The sequence below is a fragment of the Plecotus auritus genome, assembly GCF_963455305.1.
Source record: "Plecotus auritus genome assembly, chromosome: 1".
NCBI classification, from domain to species: domain Eukaryota; kingdom Metazoa; phylum Chordata; class Mammalia; order Chiroptera; family Vespertilionidae; genus Plecotus; species Plecotus auritus.
In genome coordinates this window covers 159365087-159390192 of record NC_137770.1, presented here as the reverse complement: position 1 = coordinate 159390192, position 25106 = coordinate 159365087, and the positions used below count along the sequence as shown (strand labels likewise).

Here is a 25106-nt window from a genome sequence, read left to right as displayed (position 1 = left end):
TCAAAAACATAAAACAGCCCTGACCGGTTTGGCTCAGTGGATAGAGCGTTGGCCTGTGGACTAAAGGGTCCCGGGTTCGATTCCAGTCAAGGGCATGTATTTTGGTTGCAGGCACATCCCCAGTAGGGGGTGTGCAGGAGGCAGCTGATCAATGTTTTTCTCTCATCGGTGTTTCTAACTCTCTATCCCTCTCCCTTCCTCTCTGTAAAAAATAAAATATAAAAAAAAAAACAAAACAAAAAAACATAAAACATGGGCTAGGTGAAGTAAAAATGTAGAACTTTAGAACTTGTTCAAACTTGTTCTTACCAACTTAACACAGACTGTTCCAGCCCTAGCCAGTTTGGCTCAGTGGATAGAGTGTCAGCGCGTGGACTGAAGAGTCCTGGGTTCCTTTCCTTGTCAAGGGCACATAACTTGGTTGCAGCCTTGATCTCTGGCCCTGGTTGGGCATATGTGGGAAGCAACCAATCAATTTGTCTTTCTCACATCTATGTTTCTTTCCTTTTGTCGCTCTCCCTCCATACAATGGAATACGTTTTAGCCTTTTTTCAAAAAGGGTAATTCTGCCCTGGCCAATTGCTCAGTGGTTAGAATACTGGCCCACAGACTGAAGGGTTGTGGGTTTGATTCCTGGTCAAGGGCATGTACCTGGATTGTGGGTTTGCTTCCCAGCCCCAGTCAGGGCATGTGCAGGAGGCAATCAATCAATGTGTCTCTCTCGAACATCAATGTTTTTTTTTCTCTCTGTCTCCACCTTCCTCCCTTCTACACTCTTTCAATGGAAAAAAAATATCCTCGGGTGAGGATTTTTAAAAAAGAAATTCTGACACATGCTACAACACGGAAAACCTTAAAGGTTTTATGTTAAGTTAGAAGACTGGTCCAGTGGAGCCTTCAGATGACCTTAACCACTCACTTAACTGCAATCACATGCAAGATCCTGAGCCAAACACTGCCCCGCTTAGCCCAATCAAACCACAGAACTGTGGGAGATAGTAAATTACCTTAAGTTACTAGGTTTCAGAAGGATTTGTGACAGTCATAGATGACTGAAAAAGATTTTATAATAATAAATTGTTTTAAGCTACTAAGTTTTTGGTGGTTTGTTACATAGCCATAAATAACTACACCTGTTTCTAAGTAATTGATAGAGCAAGTAGATAAGTTAATAAAGCTTCAGAATCTCTGAACAACACTATTGTAAGTGACATTTATCCCAAAGCATAAAAAATAAAATAAAACAGACTCTTTTCAAAAGCCCATGGAATATTAACCAGAAGAGACCATATGCTGAGCCATAAAACAATATCAGAACTCTAAATGTAAAAGCTAAAACTGTTAAGCTTTAAAAAAAAACAAAAACAAAAACAGAAGACTATTTCTTCAAGACCTTGGGACAAAGGTTTCTTAAGTAAAATACCAAAAGCAATAACCATAAAACCAAAAGCTGATAAAGTGTACTTCACCAAAATTTAAAACTCCCCCACAAAAGAAATAATAAGAGAACAGGTAAACTGTAGACTAGGACAAAATAGTCACAAAATATATATCTGTATCTCACAAAGGACTTATATCCAGAATAAATGAAGAACTTCTACAATTCAAAAATAAAAAGACAAACAACCTAAATAAAACATGAACAAAAACTTTTAATACACACTGCACAGAGAAAAATATAGCCTATAGAAGTCCATGAGAAGATGCTCATAATCTTTAGTTATCAGGGAAATGTGAAAACAACCACAATGAGATACTATTACACTTACAAGAAAATTGTTAAAATTTAAAAGACTAACAATAAAAATGCTGATGGCATTTGGAAATATATGGCATTTCTTAAAAAGTTAAGCATACATTTACTCTTACTATTCAGCAATTCCACTTCTCCATATTTATCCAAGAGAAATAACATAGGTTCACAAAAGGTTTGAATAAGAATGTTCAGAGCAGTTTCATTCATTACAGCCCAATGTTGAAAACATATTACAGTATATTCATAAGACTGAATACCATCAGCAATGAAAAGGAACAAACTACTGATAACTGCAATAACATGGATGAATCTAAAAAATGTTATGCCGATCAAAAGAAGCCACACACTATGACTTCATCTATAAGAAATAGCAGAACAAGCAAAATTAATCCATGGTGATAGAATTTTAAAAAGTGGTTGCCCATGAGTAGAAAAGATGGAATAGGGGATTGGCCAAAAGGGGCGCTGGCGAACTTCCTTGGGTGATGAAAATGTTCTGTATCTTCACAAGGTTGGTGGTTACAAACTTGGATGTATTTGTCAAAATGCACTGAACATACATAAAATAGGTACTTTAAAAAAAATTTTTTTAAACTTATATTCACCAGCAGTCACCTGGCAACTTTTTCATTTTTTCCTCTAATAATGCAATTGGTCAGACATCAGACTCCACACTATTCTAGTTTATGTAGTACAATGATATTCTTCTAGCTTTGGTCTGACTTCTTACCTTGTTAACTTCTGGTGTCAGGATCTCTATTTTTCTTAAACGCTGAAAAGCATCATAATCAGTTTCTCCAAATAGTCTGATTGGTTCTCCTCTTTCTCTTAATCTTCTGATAACCTATTTTTTTTAATCAAAAGATAGTAGTAATTCCTTATGTTATTAGTAATAGCAATTCCTATTTTAGGTGACCAAACACTTATTTTGAAATGCCAGTTGGAAAAGTTATGTTTATTTTTTCTTTAATTTTCTATGAAAAAATATACTGAGTCATTGTCACACCTTAAATAGTCCTAATGGGTTAGGTTTTTTGGCTGGTTCAGTAAATAACAATTTGTATAATCAAATACATAAGAAAAATATTAAGATGGTAGCAAGTGATAATATTCATATAAAGAAGGAAAAAAAGTTTGGAGTCAGTTGGTAACTCAGCTGATGACCACAGCCAATGTCAGCATTGCAATACTACTTTTAAACCAAACACTGTCCCTTAGGAGAGAAAGTGTGTATGATCAGGATGGGGCACATGCGGGGCTCCTGAGGGGCTGATAATACCACTCTATTTCTTGACTTCTTAGATGATAGCTATACAGGTGTTTAATAATTATCAATTATATTAAACATATGTGTTTTATACACTATATACATGCTTAGTTAATAAAAAGGAGAAACAAAAATTATAATTAATAAGTTTATCCAAATAAAAAATAAATACCAAGAACTTCACCTGGGAACACACTTAGAAACCACTGGTAGGGCTCCCAATGGATTAACTGAAGCTTGATATTAAAAAGAAACTTAAGAGGTCATCTAATGCTTTCTCTAATCAATGCAGAATTAACCCCCAAAAACAACTGTCAGGTCACTGTCTGACAAATGACAGGAATCACATCTCTTCATGAAACAGCCCACCCCATTTCTGGATGTTTTGCTTCTCAAAATAAACTAAAATCTACCTCCCTTAAACTTCTACCCATTTATCTTAGCTCTACTTTATGGAACCACAGAGAATACTCAATTCCTTTTCAAAATTAGAGCTGTGGTCAATAAACTCTTTTAAAAGTATTTAGGCTAATTATTCAAAATACCTTTCTCTAATTTTCACATGACAGCTTCCAGAGTTAGCCATCCTTTTCGCTGAAAGTTTCCCTTTGTTCAAAGTTCACTTTTGCTTTGTACCTTCTGAATAGTCTGAATTCTTTATATCACATAAATATCCTTAAAAAATATTTTTAAAGAAAATGATAATTGATCTTGACTAGGGTATGGGCAAACACTACAGGTGAGAGTATAAACTGGTATAACTGGGACAGAGCACTCTGGTAATATGTATCAAAAGTCTTAGAAATGTACATACACTCCAGATATCACACTTCCAGAAGATTTTCTAAAGGAAATAATCATAATTATGCATGCAATCATGTTTATAGAAGGATTTTCCTCTTAGTATGATTCATAAGAGGGAAATGCTGAAGTAATCTAAATGACCATTAATAAAGAACTGGCTTTAAAAATATGGGAAAGTATATGGTCATAAAAAATTACACATATATATATTTTGGCCTAGAAAGATGTATTAAAAGAAAATAAGTTATAAAATAGTACACTAGTTAAAATAATTTAAGTATAAATATTTAGAATATATACATTTAAAACAGTGTTTAGCCCTAACCAGTTTGGCTCAGTGGGTAGAGCACCAGCCTGCGATTGAAGGGTCCCAGGTTCGATTCCGGCCAAGGGCACATGCCTGGGTGGTGGACTCGACCCCCACCCCAGTCCACAGCAGGGGGTGTGCAGGAGGCAGCTAATCAATGATTCTCTCTCATCATTGATGTTTCTGTCTCTCCCTCTCCCTTCCTCTCTGAAATCAATTAAAATATATTTTTTAAAAAACAGTGTTTAGTTTTTAAAGTTTAGGATGATACTTTAAAAAGTTTAACATAACAGTATCAAGAAAAGCAGAGGTAATTTACTAGTAGAACTCCATGAAGAAAACTGGCTAGCTGCACAGTAACTGAGTTCAGTAAGTCATTTTATATGGGAAATAATGACAAAAAACTATTGGGTAGAACTAAAGATAAATGTAAATGTTGTACAGAGTTTTTTGGGGTGGGTGTGTGTGTGTGTGTGTGTGTGTGTGTGTGTGTGTTTTGTTTTTTTCATGAAACTCTATATAGAAACTTACCTCTTGCCTAGAAAGGGTCATTGGTAATTTTTCCTCTGCCAGTTCAAGTTCTAATACTGGGTTCGATGAAGTTAATGGTGTCTGGTCGTCCTCTTTTGGCTGTATCTATATTAACAGCAAAAAAAAAAAAAAAAAAGAAATTCAGCTTTTAAAATATAGTTAATATTTATCATTCTTTTAGATTAGCTGTTCAAGATAGTTAAACATGTTTTAAATATTGAAGGTCTCCTAAATGTTCCTCCGAGGAAAGAGCTCATAATAAATATCCAGCTTTTAAGAGTTTACTAGTATCAAACTTGTCAATTTCAGGGACAGCACACATAAAGCATGCACATCGGAGACAGCATTTTTGCTACAGAAAAGTGACATTAAGTATAAAAGCCGTAAAACAGCTGAAACTTAGACTCACTTTCTCCTTCGACTCTAAAGAATTTACCTTTTTTTTTTTTTCCTTTCGAAAAACAATCAACCTGCTTCTCCTCTTTGAAAAAATCATCCTACAGGGTTGACTGATTCTTGCCCTGGGTTTAAAATGAAAGTCAAAAGACAGGAACTGCTTTCTAACAGAAACCCGTGAAGCCTCAATAGCCAGCTTTTTCCTACCCTACTTTTTGAAAGGTATTATTCCAAGTGCACAGAAATCACTGTTGGACATGTAGAAAAATTTCCAATGCTACACAGAACTTTTCCACAAAACTGAGCTACAAACCTTGTGAGAAAATAATGAAAAACAGCACCTCTCTACTCATACCACACAAAGAAAAGAGTGAACATTCTTGTTGATATGAACCTGCAGGGAAAAAAATCTCTTCATATATTTTCTTGAGTCTGCCGCCCAAGTCACAGTTTGGGAAAATTGAGTTCAGCAATTTATAAGCCCCATTGTGTGGTCTGTAAAAAGATATTGAAACATGGTTTCCCAACTGACCATAAGACAAATCTAAAATGCCAAAAGAAGATAAAAAACACACACAAAAGAAGATCAACTTTAAGGAAAAATTCATTCAACTAAGAAAGGCTAAATGGTTAAAATTATATAACTTATGATTCTATAGTTTATGGTTAACAGTTAAGTTTATCAGTATTAAGACTGTAACAGAAAATTGAGATAAAAACTAAACTTTCATATTTTCACAAACCAAATCAGCATCAAGCCTTAAAAAAATGGGAACTGGTTTCTATAAAGGAATGAAAGTAATACATGCAATATTTTCATTATTACCAAGAAGGAAATACTAAAAATGTTTAAGAAAGAACGCGTGCTTTCTTTTTAAGCATAAAAACTGGTCATTTCTCAAAAAATCTTAGGATGAAAAGTAGTTTTAATTAAAGAATGGCAGCTGGACTTAACATTACAAGCAGTACCTTTACAGTAATTATTTTGCTTCAGTGCTTTCCTCTATGTAAGCAAGGAAGTACTGCACTATCACTGAAGCAACCTAAGCAAAGCAAACTGCCACCATTGTTTTAAATTCTTTTCCAACCTTATCAAAAAGCTGAAAGGTTGAAATTTAGGGATCCTGGAAAACAACAAGCCAGCAGACTATACCCAGGGTAAATAATTCTTATTCCAAATCAAGTTGGAGTTAGACAATGTTAGGACAAGCAAAAGATGAGAATTCTTTCTGAATATGTATCCAATGGTTACTAACACAACATAATTTTAATTTCCTAAATTAGAAGCAAATGAAATAAATATATTCATGGAAAATATCAAAATACCAATATAAATGTTCATATTTTAGAAACCTATCAGAAATATAACTACATTTTTAAAACTTGCCCTCTCCCAACACTACAAAATAAAATCAAATGCACATATATACCATTTGCATTATTCATGCATCCCTCTAGAAATGCTATGCCAGATAAATTAATTTCCAGAACTTTTAACATGACATGCACAAGAGTATTCTTTTATATTGGTGTTTCACAAGCAAAAAGTTGATTTCAAACTTATGATTTAGCAAAAGAGAGCCTTCTGAAATTTGGCTTAAAAATTATTAAACTAGATATAGTCTTTTTAAAATAATTTAAACGTAACTTCACTCATAACCTTTAACCCCTCCCAATAAAAAAACCCAATGTTATTCAACTAGGTAATCTCAAAGATAATTTCAGTCATGCTTCTAAAATGTACAGTCTTCCAGACAACTCATTTGTTTCGAACAAATATTTCAATATTACATTTTCTATCTAATAGACTGAGCAGTGTTTGAAATGTGGTTCCTTATTACACAAAAGTATATAAACGTTATACGGCAATATACTTCAGGCAGAGGTGCTTAGGACAAAAGGAATTATTAACAATGTAAACGTAAAAACTGGTTTAAAATATTCAGGAGAAAGCAGGGAAAATACCACTGCTAATACCATTGTTATTGAATGAATAAAATGTTTTTAGCCCTTTAAAAATGGACTTTTATTGGGAGAGGTGGAGTGAGGGAGTGGTGGAGAGATGAAAATGAGGCAGCATCAGATCCAGGACTTAATTAAAAAAAAAAAAAAGGAAAGAAAATCAAGCTTTGATCTCAAGCCACTTCATGCTGTCCACAGAAGGCCAAACCATTCCAAGCCAAAAGTCATGCATGTATTTTTTTGAATTCAAGATAAAAAAATAAAGAAAAACAAAAACAAAAATTCATACCTCTCCGGATGGCTTCTCATTTATAGGCTAATGTATAACATTGATAAATTGAACAGAGATCAATAATTTTGTCACTTTAACAACAGCTGTATAAATTTAAACTCAGAAATAAGACAATGTAACATAAAAGCAGGGATTCATACCTTGTAGCCACATCTTTCGTAATATGCTTCCTCTTCTTTTTTTGCAAGTTCACTACGCTTGAAATATTTTTTATTTTCCTATCAAAGAAGAAGTGAGTTAATAATATACCCTTGCATAAAATTTAATGTCCCCTAATCAACAACCTGAAAACACTCTTCAGTTTTTCAAGAAATGGTAAAGGTTTTTGGTTGCATAGAAATTACATTGATTTTCTGAACACACCACCTGTCCTCAACCTCTAGTCTAAATTTGAAGTACATATTTTTCTTGCAGTATCATTTTAACAGGCATATCCAATAGCAAAGAGAAGAAAACAATCTTTCCCAAATGTCCACACTTTTGATTTAACTTCCCAATATTTGAGTTCAGTGATAATCTCTACAAATGTATTTATTATGAACCCCATAAAATAGAATGCTTTAATTTTTTTCTATCAGAAGTAATCAAACAGAAATTATGGTATCTATAGCCAATATCTTACATCTCATTACCAAGAGAGAGCTCCAAGAGTGTGTCCAAATTCTTTTCATCATCTAAAAATCATATTGTATCAATTGACTGTATTTTAAGTCTTAAAATTGAATTAACCAACTCTTAAAATAATCTAGGCATATAATGGTTTTAGAGTCTTTTTATTTTATTTATTTATTTATTTATTTATTTATTTATTTATTTATCAATATATTTTATTGATATTTTACAGAGAGGAAGGGAGAGGGATAGAGAGCTAGAAACATCGATGAGAGAGAAACATCGATCAGCTGCCTCCTGCACACCTCCCACTGGGGATGTGCCCGCAACCAAGGTACATGCCCTTGACCGGAATTGAACCCAGGACCCTTCAGTCCGCAGGTCGACGCTCTATCCACTGAGCCAAACCGGTTTCGGCGAGTTTTTTTATTTAAAGACAGTTTAAAGGCATTTGTTTTAATATGATTTGATGTCAAAAGAGATAAGCTCTAAATCTATTATAATGGTGAGAAAAAAAAAACAGTTCTTTCTATACTAGTACTACATATAAAACTATCCTTGCTGTTAAATCTACATTCACTAATTTGGAGGCTTGTTACTATCTACAGCTCTTATTCCATTGATGACTTGGCTCAAAGATGCTGCCTTGCTTTGGTCAGTGTGGCTCAGTTGGTTGAGTGTTGTCCCATGCACCACGGGATGGCGGGTTCGATTCCTGGTCAGGGCACATCCCCAGGTTGCAGGTTTGAACCCAGGTTAGGAGGCAGCCAATCGATGTTTCTCTCACATTGATGTTTCTCTCTCTCTCCTCCTCCTCCCTCTCTAAAATCAATAAAAACGTGTTTTTTTAAAAGCTACTGTCCTACTTTATTAGTAGTAATTATAATAGTACCTCAATACTACCTCAGGTATTTAGCACCTCATAATCCACAGCTCATTCACTCAGGCAATGACCATAATGGATGCTAAGACCATTACAAGAAAGGCTGATGGTGAACAATGGAAAGATCAGGCTGCCAATACTTGAACCCACTGATCAAGTTTGACATCAAGAAAACATTATGCACCTCCCTATGTGATATACATAGGAAGTATACAGCACCACTGACACAGCATCTTTTAAAAATTCTTTATTGTTTAAAGTATTAATGTCTCCCTTTTCCCCCACTGACCTCTCCCCGCCCACTCCCACCCCCCAGCACAGGCCCTCATCCCCCTACCGTTTGTGTCCATTGGTTATGCTTATATGCATGCATACAAGACCTTTGGTTGATCTCTTACCCCCTCTCCCACCCTCTTCTGCCCTCCCTTTAAGGTTTGATGGTCTGTTCGATGCTTCTATGTCTCTGGATCTCTTTTTATTCATCAGTTTATGTTGTTCATCATATTCCACAAATGAGTGAGATCATGTGATACTTACCTTTCTCGGACTGTCTTATTTCATGTAGCATAATGCTCTCCAGGCCCATTCATGCTGTTGCAAATGGTAAGAATTCCTTTTCTTACAGCAGCATAGTATTCACCGTGTAGATGTACCACAGGTTTTTAATCCACTTATCTGCTCATGGGCACTTAGGCGGTTTCCAAATCTTAGCTATTGTAAATTGTGCTGCTATGAACATAGGAGTGCATATATCCTTTCTGATTGGTATTTCTGATTTCTTGGGATATATTCCTAGAAGTGGGATTACTGAGTCAAATAGGAGTTCCATTTTTAATTTTTTTGCGGAAACTCCATACTGTTTTCCACGGTGGCTGCACGAGCCTGCATTCCCACAAGAGTGTACGAGGGTTCCTTTTTCTCCACATCCTCCCCAGCACTTGTTGTTTGTTGATTTGTTTAGGATACCCATTCTGACAGGTATGAGATGGTATCTCATTGTCATTTTGATTTGTATCTCTTGGATGATTAGTGACTTTGAGCACGTTTTCATGTCTCTTGGCTTTCTGTAGGTCCACTTTCAAAAAGTGTCTATTTTGGTCCTTTGCCCATTTTTTTATTGGATTATCTTCCTTTTGTTAAGTTGTATGAGTTCCCTATAAATTTTGGAGATTAACCCCTTATCGGATGTAACATTGGCAAATATGTTCTCCCACACCAGTGGTCGGCAAACTCATTAGTCAACAGAGCCAAATATCAACAGTACAACGACTGAAATTTCTTTTGAGAGCCAAATTTTTTAAATTTAAACTTCTTCTAACGCCACTTCTTCAAAATAGACTCACCCAGGCCGTGGTATTTTGTGAAAGAGCCACACTCAAGGGGCCAAAGAGCGGCATGTGGCTTGCAAGCCGCAGTTTGCCGACCACTGTCCCATACACATTGGGCTCCCGTTTCATTTTCTTGATAGTTTCTTTTGCTGTGCAGAAGCTTTGTATTTTGATGTAGTCCTATTTGTTTATTTTCTCCATTGTCCTTGAAGGTATATTGGTAAACATATTGCTATGAGATATGTCTGATATTTTGCTGTCTATGGATTCTTCTAAGATTTTTATGGTTTCCCATCTTATGTTTAAGTCTTTTATCCATTTTGAGTTTATTTTTGTGTGTGGTGTAAGTCGGTGGTCTAGTTTCATTTTTTTGCATATATCTGTCCAATTTTCCCAACACCATTTACTGAACAGACTGTTTTGACTCCATTGCATGCTCTTGCCTCCTTTGTCAAATATTAATTGAGCATAATGGCTTGAGTCCATTTCTGGGTTCTCTGTTCCATTGGTCTATATGTCTGTTCTTATGCCAGTACCATGCAGTTTTAAGAACAGTGGCTTTGTAATATAGCTTGATATTTGTTAAGATACAGCATTCTTGCCAAAAAGGTAAATATGAATCTAATAAAATATTTAGGTCTGACTTCCAGTTTACCAGAAATGTAGGGAATAAAGGACAAAACTAAATAACACCAAAGGAAACAATGAAACACTGAAAAGTTTTACAAACTAGCCCCACTTTCTCCAACAAGTTAATGGCATCAAGAAGGGGTGGGGCTGGGAGGAATAAAAATGTTCTCAATGAAAAGAAACCAAAAGTCATAATAAACAAATACAATGACTGCAGTGTGTGGATCTGATTCAAACAAACCAACTATAAAAAGATATATATGCATATATTTTAATTCAATAGGAGATATTTGAACATGAAAAGAGTATCTGATGATATTACGGACCTAATTTCAATTTTGTTTAGGTGTCACTTTGTTTATGTAAAAACATTTTTTTAAGTGACTTTAGAGAAAGGAAGGGAGAGAGAGGGAGAGAAGCACTGAGGATCATCAATCGGTTGCCTTCTGCATGTTCCCTGACCAGGGATCGAACCGCAACCCGGCATGTGCCCTGACTGAGAATCAAATCCACCAACCTTTGGTGCATGGGACAATGATCCAAACGAGCCACACCAGCCAGGGCTATATAAAAACATATTCTTATTTTCTAGAGTTACCAATCTTTAGCTGAAAGGGTAGACAGGGGCTCATTATGATTATGTTTTTGTGTATGTTTAAAACTTTTGTAATAAATTTTCTTAAGTCCATAAACTCAATAAACATCTACACATACCAAGCACAGCTTTATAGATTTAACGATGAAGAAGGTATTACCTGGGTTAAGGAACTGATGGTATCATCTGAATATCAAAACTACCCTGAGAAAGGTAGAGCAAATATTAATCCCACAATAGAAGTAAGAAACTTGAGTATTAATTAGAAAGATTAGATGCCCTATACTGTTTGGCTCAGCGGATAGAGTGTTGGCCTGCAGACCGAAGGGTCCAGAATTCAATTCCAGTCAAGGGCACATACCTCAGTTGCAGGTTCCTTCCGGGCCCAGGCCGTGGTTGAGGCTTGTGCAGGAGGTAACCAATCGATGTGTTTCACTCACATCGATATTTCCCTTTGTCTTTCCCTCTCTCTTCCACTCTCTCTAAAAAAAAAATCAATGGAAAAATATTTTCGGGTGAGAATTAAAAAAAAGAAAGATCAGGTAACATTCTCAGAATTTGTAAGCCTCATGAGTAACAGAGGCAGGACTACAACTCTGGTCCTTAAATCCTTTGTACTATACAGGATTCCATGCTACAGTTCTTCACTCCTCAAATGATATTTCAGCATCATAAACTGCTCCTTTTGAGTACGTAGCAGGTAATTTACATATTTCAAATAAATAAGTTGACAAATACATATGGTATTCTCTCAAAAAGAGCAGATATAAAGGAAGAAAGTAAAAGGACCCTCCAGGCCAGAGTCCATGGTGTAATCTATAACTACTAGGGGTCCAGTGCACAAATTCGTGGAACTTGAAAGGAACTGTGGGCTGCGAGGCTGCAATGGGCACAGGGGCGAGTCTCTGCCCATCCTCCACGCCCCTGCCTGGCCCCCACCCAGCCCCTCTTGCTGCAGACCCTGGTCCCACTGCCGCCGCTCCCACACACTGATGGCGCAGAGTGATTGGGGCTGGCGCCAGCAGCAGGTGTGAACAGGGCCAGCGCCGTCAGCAGGTACAAGCAGCGGCTGCTGTCCTGATAGCCCCTCAGGAGCAGGGGGAGGTGGAGAAGCCCCCATGAGTGATCATGGCCGGCAGCCACCACTTGCACCCGCTGCCAGCGCCCGTTGCCGGTCCCGATCGCTCGGCGCTGTCAGTGGGTGTGAGCAGGGCTGGCGCTAGCAGTGGGTACAGGCAGGGCCGTCACCGGCAGCAGGTGCGAGCACCAGGCAGGACTGTGGCATGAAGGAGCAAAGAATTTTCAGTAACCACCAGAGGCTTGCCCCAATGACAGCAACGAGTGCCCCACCTTGGTCTGGCGCCCCCGCTCACCTGCTCCACCATCCTGCCACAGTCAACGCCCGCCATGTTCTGCACTCTGCCACTTGCTGCCGACGCCTGCCATGTTCCACGCATGTCCCCTGGTGGTCAACGCACATCATAGCAACTGGTCGTTCAGTTGTTATGCCATTCAGTCTATTTGCATATTAGGGTTTTATATATATATAGACTAGAAACCCAGTGCACGAAATTCTTGCACAGGGGGAGGGGGGGCCTCAGCCCAGCCTGCATCCTCTCCCATCTGGGACCCCCCCAGGGGATGTCCGACTGCCTCTCGCAATCTGGGACCGCTGGCTCCTAACTGCTTGCCTGCCTGCCTGATCGCCCCTAACCACCTCTGCCTGTTTGCCCGATCGGCCCTAACTGCTCCCCTGCTAGCCTGATCGCCCCTAACCGCCTCGCCCCACACCTGGGACCCAGGATTCCCTCCTCCAGCTGGTCGCAGGCACCTGGGACATAGGCTTCCCTCCCTCTGGTCGGATGCAGGCACCCAGGACCTGGGCCAGCTTCAGCTGGCCCAGCTGCAGCCACAGGGGACCGTGGGCAGGTGGCCTTGCCCGGGCTGCAGCCGGCAGCCTGGGACTGCGGGGCGGGCAGCTTATCCCTCTCCTGGGCCGCAGATGCAGGCACAGCTGCTGGCACCTGAGACTGCGGGGTGGGCGGCTTGTCCCTCTCCTGGGCCAGGCCGCAGGCACAGGCACAGCCACAGGTGCCCAGGACAGCAGGGCGGGCGGCTTGTCCCTCTCTCGGGCCACAGCCCCAGATGCTGGAGCCCGGGACCATAGGGTGGGTGGCTTGTCCCTCTCCCAGGCCGCAGCCCCAGCCACTGGTGCCTGGGATCGTGGGGTATGTGGCTTATTCCTCTCCCGGGCCGCAGCCCCAGCCACTGGTGCCTGGGATCGCAGGGTATGGGGCTTGTTCCTCTCCCGGGCCACAGCCTGGCTAGCCCCCATTCCTCTCTCGAGCTCATTTGTTCCTGGCTAATCCCCATTCCTCTCTTGTGAGCTCATTTGTGCCTGGTTGGTCCCCATTCCTCTCTTGTGAGTGTATTTGTCCCTGGTTCGTCCCCATTTGTCTCTCCCCAGTGTTGAGTGTCTGAGCTGTTACAGTGTGATGGTGTGACAATCATTTGCATATTAGCTCTTTATTATATAGAATGACATCTTTTTTTATTTTTTTATTTTAATTTCTTTATTTATTAAGATATTACGTATATGTCCTCATCCCCCCATTACTCCCAACCCTTGCCACTCATGCCCTCACCCTGCTGTTGTCTGTGTCCATTGGTTAGGCTTATATGCATGCATACAAGTCCTTTGGTTGATCTCTCCCTTACCCCATCCTCCCCTACCTTCCCTCTGAGGTTTGACAGTCTGATCACTGCTTCTCTGTCTCTGGATCTGTTTTTGTTCATCAGTTTATGTTGTTCATTATATTCCATAAATGAGTGAGATCATGTGATATTTATCTTTCTCTGACGGGCTTATTTCACTTAACATAATGCTCTCCAGTTCCATCCATGCTGCTGCAGATGGTAGGAATTCCTTCTTTTTTATAGCAGCGTAGTATTCCATTGTGTAGATGTACTACAGTTTTCTAATCCACTCATCTGCTGATGGGCATTTAGGCTGTTTCCAAATCTTAGCTATGGTGAATTGTGCTGCTATGAACATAGGGGTGGGTGCATATATCCTTTCTGATTGGTGTTTCTAGATTCTTAGGATATATTCCTAGAAGTGGGATCACAGGGTCAAATGGGAATTCCATTTTTAGTTTTTTGAGGAAACTCCATACTGTTCTCCACAGTGGCTGCACCAGTCCACATTCCCACCAGCAGTGCAAAAGGGTTCCTTTTTCTCCGCATCCTCGCCAACACTTGTCGTTTGTTTATTTGTTGACAATAGCCATTCTGACAGGTGTGAGATGATACCGCATTGTTGTTTTGATTTGCATCTCTTGGATAATTAGTGACTTTGAGCATGTTTTCATATGTGGCTTGGCCTTCCTTCTGTCTTCTTTCGAAAAGTATCTATTTAGGTCTGTTGCCCATTTTTTTATTGGACTGTTTATCTTCCTTTTGTTAAGTTGTATGAGTTCCCTGTAAATGTTGGAGATTAAACCCTTATCAGTGATAACCTTTACTTCCATGTCTCAATTTCATTGACACACCTAACAAAATCTTAAGCTTAGAATATCAATTCTCAAAATGTGGTTCACAGGCTTCTGGGTGTCCCCTAGATCTTTTCAGAGATTCTGTGAGGTCAAATTTATTTTCATAATATATACTATAATGTGCCACTCTTTCACTGTGCACACACTTGTACTAATGGTACTAAAGCAATGATGAGGAAAACTACTGGAATCTGAGCATACATAAAGGTTAAGTACCTTATTTATGTAGCAGTGGTCACTGTATTCCTCACCACCATGCACTGCCAGGAAAATAGAGAGGCCAGTTTCTCTTTTGTCTTGATAAAGTACAATTTTGCTAAATCTCAACCCTTGAGGGGTACATAGCCTTTAAATATTTGATATGATGAAATAAGATATGAAACATACAAAGCACTTCTGCTACATAATGAAGTGGGATCATTGTCTCAAAGAAAAGCACTTGTGCAATTGATTATTCAGACTTGCATACTGGACATTTTCTCAAAACTGAACAAAGCAAGCCTGTCATTCACACTAAGGAAAACAATAACAGTACTTATCAGCTATGATAAAATTCCATCTTTCAAGCGAAAATTAGAATGGTGGAAAACATATATCCATCACTGTGAACTTCCTGGTTTCCCAATACTTAACGGTTTTTCTGATGAACTAAAAATAGTATTAGCGAACGTGATTTATTTTATATCATCTAATGAAATACATCAACATTTAGAAGATCTGCTGAACTCAGCAAACCATAATGTCACAAAGGCAAGATGTTACAAAATCATGCACAGGCAGAATATCTATGAGCAGAATAGATCAGAACAGATATAGAGCAGAATATATCAATGGATTTTACATATAAAAAAGTCATTAATATGTGTCAGAATCCAGTCTTAACTAATCTTTTAGAAACTTACCATTTGTCTATTTTTGGTGAAATATTAAAGGAAAACCACAATTATTTGAAAAGGATATTAAAATACTCCCTTTTCCAATTACTTATCTGTATGAGGATGAAATTTTATCACATAATTGAACAAAAACAACATATTGTAGCAGACTGAATGGAGAAACACAAAGGAGAAATCCAACTATCTTCTAATATGCCAGAGATAAAGAGATCTGAAAAATTGTCAAATATACCACTCTTCTCTCTAAATTTCTTTTGTTTTGGAAAATATAGTCCATTTTCATAAAAATGTATTATTTATGTTAACTTATGATGGATTTCTATTGTATTTCTACATGGACTATATCTAAACATTTTTAATTTTCCCAGTTTTAATTTCTAATAGAGTCATTATTAATAAACTAGAGGCCCGGTGCACAAAATTCGTGCACAGGGGAGGGGGTGTCCCTCAGCCCAGCCTGCACCCTCTCCAATCTGGGACCCCTCGAGGGATGTCCAACTGCCCGTTTGGGCCTGATCCCCAGTGGGCAGTCGGACATCCCTCTCACAACCCAGGACTACAGGCTCCCAACTGCTCGCCTGCCTGCCTTCCTGATTGCCCCTAACCACTTCTGCCTGCCAGCCTGATCACCCCCTAACCACTCCCATGCCAGCCTGATTGATGCCTAACTGCTCCCTTGCCAGCCTGTTTTCCCCTAACTGCCCTCCCCTGCAGGCCTGGTACCCCGCAACTGCTCTCCCCTGCAGGCCTGGGTCCCCCCAAACTGCTCTCCCTTGCAGGCCTGGTCCCTCCCAACTGCCCTCCCCTGCTGGCCTGATCACCCACTACTGCCCTCCCTTGCAGGCCTGGTCACTCCCAACTGCCCTCCCTTGCTGGCCATCTTGTGGTGGCCATCTTGTATCCACATGGGGGCAGGATCTTTGACCACATGGGGGCAGCCATCTTGTGTGTTGGAGTGATGGTCAATCTGCATATTACTCTTTTATTAGATAGGATAGAGGCCTGGTGCACAGGTGGGGGCCAGCAGGTTTGCCCTGAAGGGTGTCCTGGATCAGGGTGGAGGTTCCCTTGGGGCGTGGGGTGGCCTGGGCGAGGGGCCTGTGGTGGTTTGCAGGCCAGCCACGCCCCCTGGCGACCCAAGCGGAGGCCATGGGATCTGGGGTTTATTTATCTTCTTTTTGTTTTTAATTTATTTTTTTATTATTTTTTTAAATAAATCTTTATTCAGATTATTACAATTGTTTCTCCTTTTTCCCCCCATAGCTCCCCTCCACCCGGTTCCCACCCCACCTTCTGCCCTTACCTCCCCCACACTGTCCTCATCCATAGGTGTATGATTTTTATCCAGTCTCTTCCTGAACCCCCCATACCACTTTCCCCCTGAGAATTATCAGTCCACTCCCTTTCTATGCCCCTGATTCTATTATATTCACCAGATTATTCTGTTCCTCAGGTTTTTAATTCACTTGGTTTTTAGGTTCACTTGTTGATAGATATGTATTTGTTGTTCATAATTTTTATCTTTACTTTTTTCTTCTTCCTCTTCTTTAAGAATACCTTTCAGCATTTCATATAATACTGGTTTGGTGGTGATGAACTCCTTTAGCTTTTTCTTATCTGTGAAGCTCTTTATCTGCCCTTCAATTCTGAATGATAGCTTTGCTGGGTAGAGTAATCTTGGTTGTAGGTTCTTGCTATTCATCACATTGAAAATTTCTTGCCACTCCCATCTGGCCTGCATAGTTTCTGTTGAGAAATCAGCTGACAGTCGTATGGGTGCTCCCTTGTAGGTAATTAACTGTTTTTCTCTTGCTGCTTTTAATATTCTCTCTTTGTCTTTTGCTCTTGGCATTTTAATTATGATGTGTCTTGGTGTGGTCCTCTTTGGATTCCTTTTGTTTGGGGTTCTGTGTGCTTCCTGGACTTGTAAGTCTATTTCTTTCACCAGGTGGGGGAAGTTTTCGGTCATTATTTCTTCAAAAAAGTTTTCAGTATCTTGCTCTCTCTCTTCTTCTGGCACCCCCATAATTCTGATGTTGGTACGCTTGAAGTTGTCCCAGAGGCTTCTTACACTATCTTCAACTTTTTGGATTTCTTTTTCTTTTTGCTTTTCCGGTTTGGTGTTTTTTGCTTCTTTGTATTTCAATTCTTTGACTTGATTCTTGTGTTCCTCTAGTCTGTTGTTGGGTCTCTGTATAATATTTTTTTTTATCTCAGTCAGTGTATGTTTAATTTCTAGTTGGTCCTTTTTCATATCTTCGAGGGTATCGTTATATTTATCGGCCTTTTCTAGGATATTTTTGAAAAGCCTTATAACCGTGGTTTTGAATTCTATATCCAGTCGTTTGTTTTCCTCCATTTCTTTCGTTTGTGATCTGTTTCTTTGACGCCGCATTTTCACTGCTTCCCTGAGTTGGTAGGGTAAATTTGTGTGCTAGGTTTCCTATATGGCCCAGTGGTTCGGCCTCCTCAGTTAAACTGAGGTGGACACTCTTGGTGCACCCCTTTGTGGACTGTGTGTACAGCCTTGTTGTAATTAAGTCTTGATTGTTGTTGGTATCACTGGGAGGAATTGACCTCCAGGCCAGTTGGCTGTAAGGATCAGCTGCGTCTATGCTGCTTATCTTCTATAATTGAAACTTTGTAGCCTTAAGCGGAGGCCTGGGCCGGCCAGGGTGTGGGGAAAGCTTGGCTTCCTCCATCGCCGGGGGCAACCCTAGCCTCTTGCTCTTTCCAGCTCCGTGGCTGCTGCCATTTCTGTTTGGATTTATGTATCTTCTATCATTGAAACTTTGTAGCCTTGAGTGGAGGCCTAGGCCAGCAAGGGCAGGTGGAAAGCTTGGCTTCCTCCATTGCCAGGGAAACCCAAGCCTCCCTCCTGCTCTCTGTGGCCGTAGCCATCTCGGTTGGGTTTATTTGCATATTCACTCCTGATTGGCTGGTGGGCGTGGCTTGTGGGTGTAGCAGAGTGATGGTTAATTTGCATATTACTCTTTTATTAGATAGGACACACCCTACATAAACAAAAGTTCTTCAGAACTATCAATAAAAAGTCTGTGAAGGGGTCCTGAGACCAGTTAGTGAGAACACTGTCCTTGAAGACTCTTCTTATTGGCATTCTCCCCACCTACACCTAGTGTGCCTTTAGGCCTCAATGGGGTTCACTGATCCCGGTGTAATTCACTGTTCAGTTTTCTGTCCTATTGTCTACACTGATCATTACCCATTCTCTATTCTCTCAAACCTCTTAACCCTTCATTTCTCCCCTCATTTTCAGCAAATGACTAAACCAATCTAAAAAGAAATGAAAAACCATGAAACAAGAATTTCTCCAAATTCCTCCCAGCACCAAACCTACCTGGATCTGTACCAATCCCTTCATCATTTCAGAATGGAAGGGGAAATCATCCTCCTAACTAAGGCAAATCCCTTCCAAATGTATTCTATCAATTCCTCCTGCCTTTCTCAGGGATGTCTCATAGAAGACTGTTGCAAGTAAAGTGGTAAACAAGTGTGAGGAAAGGCAAGTTCAAGGAACTGAAAAAGTTCAAAAGTTCAGTAGAGCTAGGAGGTAATGGCGTGGAGATTTTCACCAGCATATAAATTACTAGTTCTTTTTTTCTTCTTCTTCTATTTTTTGCTTTTAAGAATTACTAGTTCTTGACCTTTTTTGAGTCAAAGATCCCTTTAATAATATCATACATAGGAGAAAGGGAAGAGGGGGCATTTATATTATATACTTACATGTTAAATTTTTTAATAAAATTTCAAGAAGCTGATGGATATTATGAAGTCCATCCAAAAGCTGCATTTAAGAAACCCTGAAATAGATGATAACTGAAATCTAGAGGTGGATATAAGATTAATATAAGAGAATATTTAATGTGGAGAGAAAGTGGCCTAGGCCTGAACTTTAAAGAAAACCAACATTTACGGGACAAAAAAAATCACAATTAAAAAAAAGAAGAAGAAAAAGTCTTTCAAGAAGATCAAGAATAAGCAGCCTGACAGGTCAAAGGAAAAATAGGAAGCTATGGTAGAAGAAATGCCAAGGGAAGAATGAAGGAGGAGGACTAGCCAAGAGTGTCAAATGCTGTTGTTAGTCAGAAAAAGGGAGGTCACTAATGTCATAGTAACACTGTGGGGGCAGAAACCAGTTTGTATCTGGTGAAGGAATGAGTGAGAATTAAAATTTATTTTAGGAATAAATATTCCTAACAGGAATATTTATTCCTAAAATAAATAGCCCTAGCAGGTTTGGCTCAGTGGATGGAGCATCAGCCTGAGGACTGAAAGGTCCCAGCTTTGATTCTGGCCAAGGGCGCATGCCTGGATTGTGGGCTCGATTCCCAGTGGGGGGTGGGCAGGATGTATCCAACCAATGATTCTCTCTCATCATTGATGTTTCTCTCTCTCTCACTCTCTCTTCCTCTCTGAAATCATGTAAAATATATATTTTTTAAAGAAGATTAGCTATCAAGAAAAAGGATGTTGCTTAAAAACACACACACAACAACAAACCTTTTTTAAAATGGGAGAGACATTTTTATGTTTCAGTGCTGATGGAGATAAGCCAGTAGAGAGACCAAAGATACAGGAAGAAAGGGGATAAGTAATACTAAGGTTCCTGATGATGCAAAAAAAGATGAGCTGGGATCCAATGTGCAGGCAAAAGGTTTGACCCCAAGCTGTAGCTGATATCTCATTCTATTCAACAGAGGAGAGATTTCTGGCCTTTTGGCTTCTTTTCTTTCTGTAAAATTGAATGCATACATGGTCCTTAAATAAAGAATCAAGCATTACTGTCTTTTTAATCCTCTGAGGCAGAGTATAGTATCATGCATACGAGAAACATCCAATATATATAATTCTACACAAATCCTCATAACTAATAACTAATGAAACTTCTAATTATGCCCCAACAGCCTAGTTCTCCACATAAATGAGGTGTTGTATTAAGTGAAGATTCACCAAACCCGGGGATCCTAAGCATTGGTATTTGAGCAATTACCTCATAGTAGTTACACCAGACAGAATGTTTTAGGACAGGTTATAGGCAGCTTAGGAGGCTTATCTTAGGAGCTTCTGCAGTTTAACAAAGGGGCAGTCACAAGGTGTTTACTATTTCAACTGTCAGACTAACAATAAAAAGCTAGGACATCACTTGAAATGACCAAGAATACAGGTGTTTTCCAGCTAAAGATAGAGCAATGAAAACAATTCAGTGATCTCCAATCAGCATTTTTTTATATGAAACAGAATGGATCAAAATAATAAAACTAATTATAGAATCACATGTAGTTAAGGTAAGAATTATCTCATGAAACTTTTTTCATATATATCAGAACAAAATATAAGAAAATATTTCTTACTGTGGCTGGAGCAGTGAAAACGTATGAAAGTTACTGACACTATGATGCAGAAAGATAAAGGCTATAGAGTAACAGTTTCTATACAGTTATAAATTATACAGCTATAATTCAAAAGACTATTCCCATGCATACAAGAAAACATGTCTAGTTACACATATTCTCTTATACAGGCACGCCTCGAAAGATACTGCTGGTTAGGTTCCAGAACACTGCAATAAAATGAGTACTGCAATAAAGCGAGTTGTAACTTTTTTGCTGGTGGAGGGTCTTCGCCTTACATTGTAAAAAATGCAACATCTGTGGGCGCAATAATGTGAAGCACAATAAAACGAGGTATTCTTGTATTATTCAAGAGCATTCACTTACCTGATCATGTATAAACCTGGGGGGAGAGTTCAGCTTTTTTGTGATTCAATTTTCCCTCTAAAGTACTTAAAATTCAACATCCTGACTTTCCTAACATCAACTATGCATTCCAACATCTAAATTACTTTTTTCAAATACCCTCAAATCACTTATCTGAAGAAAAAGGTCCCTGAAGATATTAAGTTACAAATATGGACAAGCTTCCCCCCTCTATCTACTAAATAATATATTTAATGAGCTCTGTATTGCTAAGTATTTTTAAAGTTTCATTGATTATGAAATCAGCCATCCACCAAACAATTCCAACTTACACTACATCATATATATTAATATTACATTACATCCAAGGACCTAAGCAGATATTCTCAAAGTGTGGTCCTCAGACCCTGGGATCCTGAAGATCCTTTGAGAGAGTCTGTGAAGTCAACTCTTTTCAATGCTAAGGTACTGCTTCCCAGTACCCTCCGTGGTCATTTGTACTGAGGGTGAAAGGCAATGGCAAGTCTCCTGGTGCCTTGTCAAGTATTCCTAAAGGACTTCTCATTTATAAGGAAGCATGATGGTTGTCTGATGAGAAAGCACTTGCGTGATTAAACTGCAAGCTAAACCAGCTGCTTTTATCATGGAATATCATTTTCACAGGGAAGAATATCTACAAACTATAGTAATTCAGACTTAACTTCCAAAAAGTGAACAAAGTGAACCTGCCACTTCGGGGAAACAACTGATAGTATTTGCTGCCTATGATAAAATTCCAACTTTCAAGTGAAAACTAAAATTGTGGAGGTCTTAGACCTGCCGTCATGAGCTTGACGGCGTTCCAATACACAAAGAAAGTTCTCGTGATGTCCCTGTTGATATTAAATATGTAATTCTTAAAAATAAGGTGTAATGAAATATATCAACATCTGGAAGATCTGCATGACTCTGAACCAATACTTTCAAATCGTCAATGAATTAATATATAAATATCTTTAAAGCTTCTCAGCTTTAATTTCTAATACAGTAAATATCGATAAACACTTAAAAGCCCTTTGGGATCCTCACTAATTTGGAAGAGTGTAAAGGGGTCCTCAAACCAAAAGCTTTGAGAACCGATGATCTAAGTTATTGTTATGCAATAAAGTAATGGAGCTCAACTTAAGGAAGTTCCTAATTCTTCCTCCTCTTTCTCCACTGTTTCTCCAACAGTTTTAGCCTCCCTTTCAGTGAAGAGCTGACCGACAGACTTTTCTATGTTGTACTGCGGGTGGGGGTGATAGAAAATGTAATAAGTAACCGGTTTTACTAGTCGGAAGGAATCAAATACTTTAAAAAGCTAATTCTGAGTCTGCCCTTTCTCTAGGTTTTAGTTGGGCACAAACCCTTAGTAAAACCACACAGGTGAAGGACCAGAAGAATTGGGGCAGAATTCCGAAGAATACCGACAGGTGGGCGTGCGTATAAGGCACTGAGAACCTGCGCGGGAATAAGGGGCAAATGTGGGGTAATTTTTGCCAAAATCTTGGGTTTTCCTGCAACTCCTCCACTTCCTCCGGAGGCTGCCGAGTAAGGAGTGTAGGGGAGAACCAGGGCAGGAAGGGGATGGCGGAGGGGGGGGGGGTCTCGCTAACCCCCGGCCTCTCGCAATCCTCTCAGTACCAGTCCTGACTCCCGGGCTCCCTTCTTGCCGCCCCCCTACACACCCCGCGCCACGACCCGAGGCTCCTCACCACCAACAGGTTCCTGTCCTCCACCAGCTGCCGCTTCCGGAGGATCTCCGACTTCAGAACGTCCATATCGTTGCCCGGTTTAAGCTCGAAGTCTTCTCTCTGGCTCCTCCGGCCAAGCCTCACCGGACCGGGCGCAGCGGGCGCACGGAAACCGCAGCCCAAACACTGGAGCCCTACACTGACAGGAGCCGCTTCCGGCGGAAGCTGAGGTGAGCGACGGGAGGAGAGAGAGCACCCAGGGCGCCCGTTGTTGACAGAGCCGCTGTGGAGGAGCGGCCCCTAGCGGCACCATTGGGCAGCGCGCCTGCAGTGTTCACTTAATGAACATGAGTCTTCTGAATTGTGGGGAGGTTTACCAGCTTCATTTTAATGTTGATATTATACCTGCTAGTTCAGGCCCAAAAACTTCCTAGCAGAAGACCCCAATTATGTTAAGTAAGACCATATCCTTACTTATTATACCAGAGGTTCACATCAGAGTTTCTGAAGTTACCTGCTTGCCAAAATTAATGTACTAGTGAGTGAGGAAAAATCTGAACACTATTTCCAGCTCATTAATATAAAGTAAAAAGGCAGTGTTCATTGCTAGCCTGTTAAATTCCATCTAAAATTAACCAATTACATCCATTGAAATCTTTTTCAGAAGTAAATTTGTCTTTCCCACCCTAACTACCTCATACTGTGAAAAATCATAGGATGACAGATGTGAGAGCAAGTTCTGAACTAGGAAGTGTAGCCCTCACGTAAAGTCTGATCATAATGACCCTTATCCTCTGTTGTGGCTCACATCACCCCTCCCACCTGCAGTCTTCTCCAACCCCCTCCGCACACCCCCACCCAAATCTTTCCCTCGTTCTAGGAGCTTTCCACCAGACCCTGAACTGGATCCTTCCCTTCCAACTCCGCTTTTGCCTGTTGCCCTTGTCCTCTTTGTCTCCATACCAGCAATTTTCATCTCCTGGTACACATAAACTAATTACTAAAATTCTGCAGCACACCAAAAATATGTTTTGCTAATCTGACAAAGAAAAAGGTGTAATTTTGATTCATTCACACCAGATGGCTATTGTTATGTTGGCTGTTGTCATTTTTTTTAATTTGATAATCCAAGGGAAAAGATATCAGTGCCCTTGACTAAATAGTCAGGTACTGCATGTTCTAAAAATTCTTTTGGCACCTTGATTGAAAATCACTGCTCCATATCCCTACACTATGCTTGTCATTGTTCTTATCTGGTTTCCAAGCATCAAATTTGGAAGGCCCTAGAGGAACTTCTGTAAACACCCTATGATAATTGAGAATGGAGAAGACTAAAAAAAACAAACACAGGAACATAAAATTCTGCATATAAAGGGTGTCCCAAAAAATGTATACACACTTTAACAGCTGATAGCTCAATTTAGAAAATGAAATGTATTTTAATAAACACTGCCTTTATAATTATTCAAAGTGTATGTATACATTTGGGGGGGATACTACATATACTAATATATACATATATATATATATATATATATATATATATATATATATATAATCTCCAGTCTCACTAACTGAAGCAAATACGGGTTGATAGACTGATAATGATTAATTTTAAATGCTAGGCTAAGAAAAAAAATTAGACTGAAAATCTTAAAATATAATAACATAATTACTAGAATTTTCTGCAATTGTAAATAAACTTCTTTTAGACTTACTGAGAAACGTCTCATAAGTAAATTCTATAAGTTAGAATATGTGAGAATATTATATCCTCACTCTAATTACAACTTTGTATAATAATAAATATTCTTTTTAACAATTAACCTCTATACTTTTTTAAAAATATGTTTTTTATTGATTT

At 39.3% G+C, this 25106-nt stretch overlaps 1 protein-coding gene across 2 annotated transcripts in view; it reads right to left on the bottom strand.

The window, feature by feature from the left end:
- The window catches only part of LOC308249024 (pre-mRNA-splicing factor 18), a 40739-nt gene extending 17276 nt beyond the window's left edge, over nt 1-23463 (bottom strand). The window contains exons 1-5 of one of the 2 annotated variants that reach the window (XM_080669606.1): nt 23264-23463; nt 7456-7533; nt 7313-7339; nt 4666-4770; nt 2487-2600 (exon numbers count right to left, since the gene is read on the bottom strand). In XM_080669606.1, coding sequence (XP_080525732.1) covers nt 2487-2600; nt 4666-4770; nt 7313-7339; nt 7456-7533; nt 23264-23329 — 390 coding nt within the window. In that variant the 5' untranslated portion in view covers nt 23330-23463. The remainder of the gene's footprint in view (nt 1-2486; nt 2601-4665; nt 4771-7312; nt 7340-7455; nt 7534-23263) is intronic. The other variant, XM_080669607.1, reaches the window with a different exon arrangement.
- Nucleotides 23464-25106: the final 1643 nt, after the last annotated feature.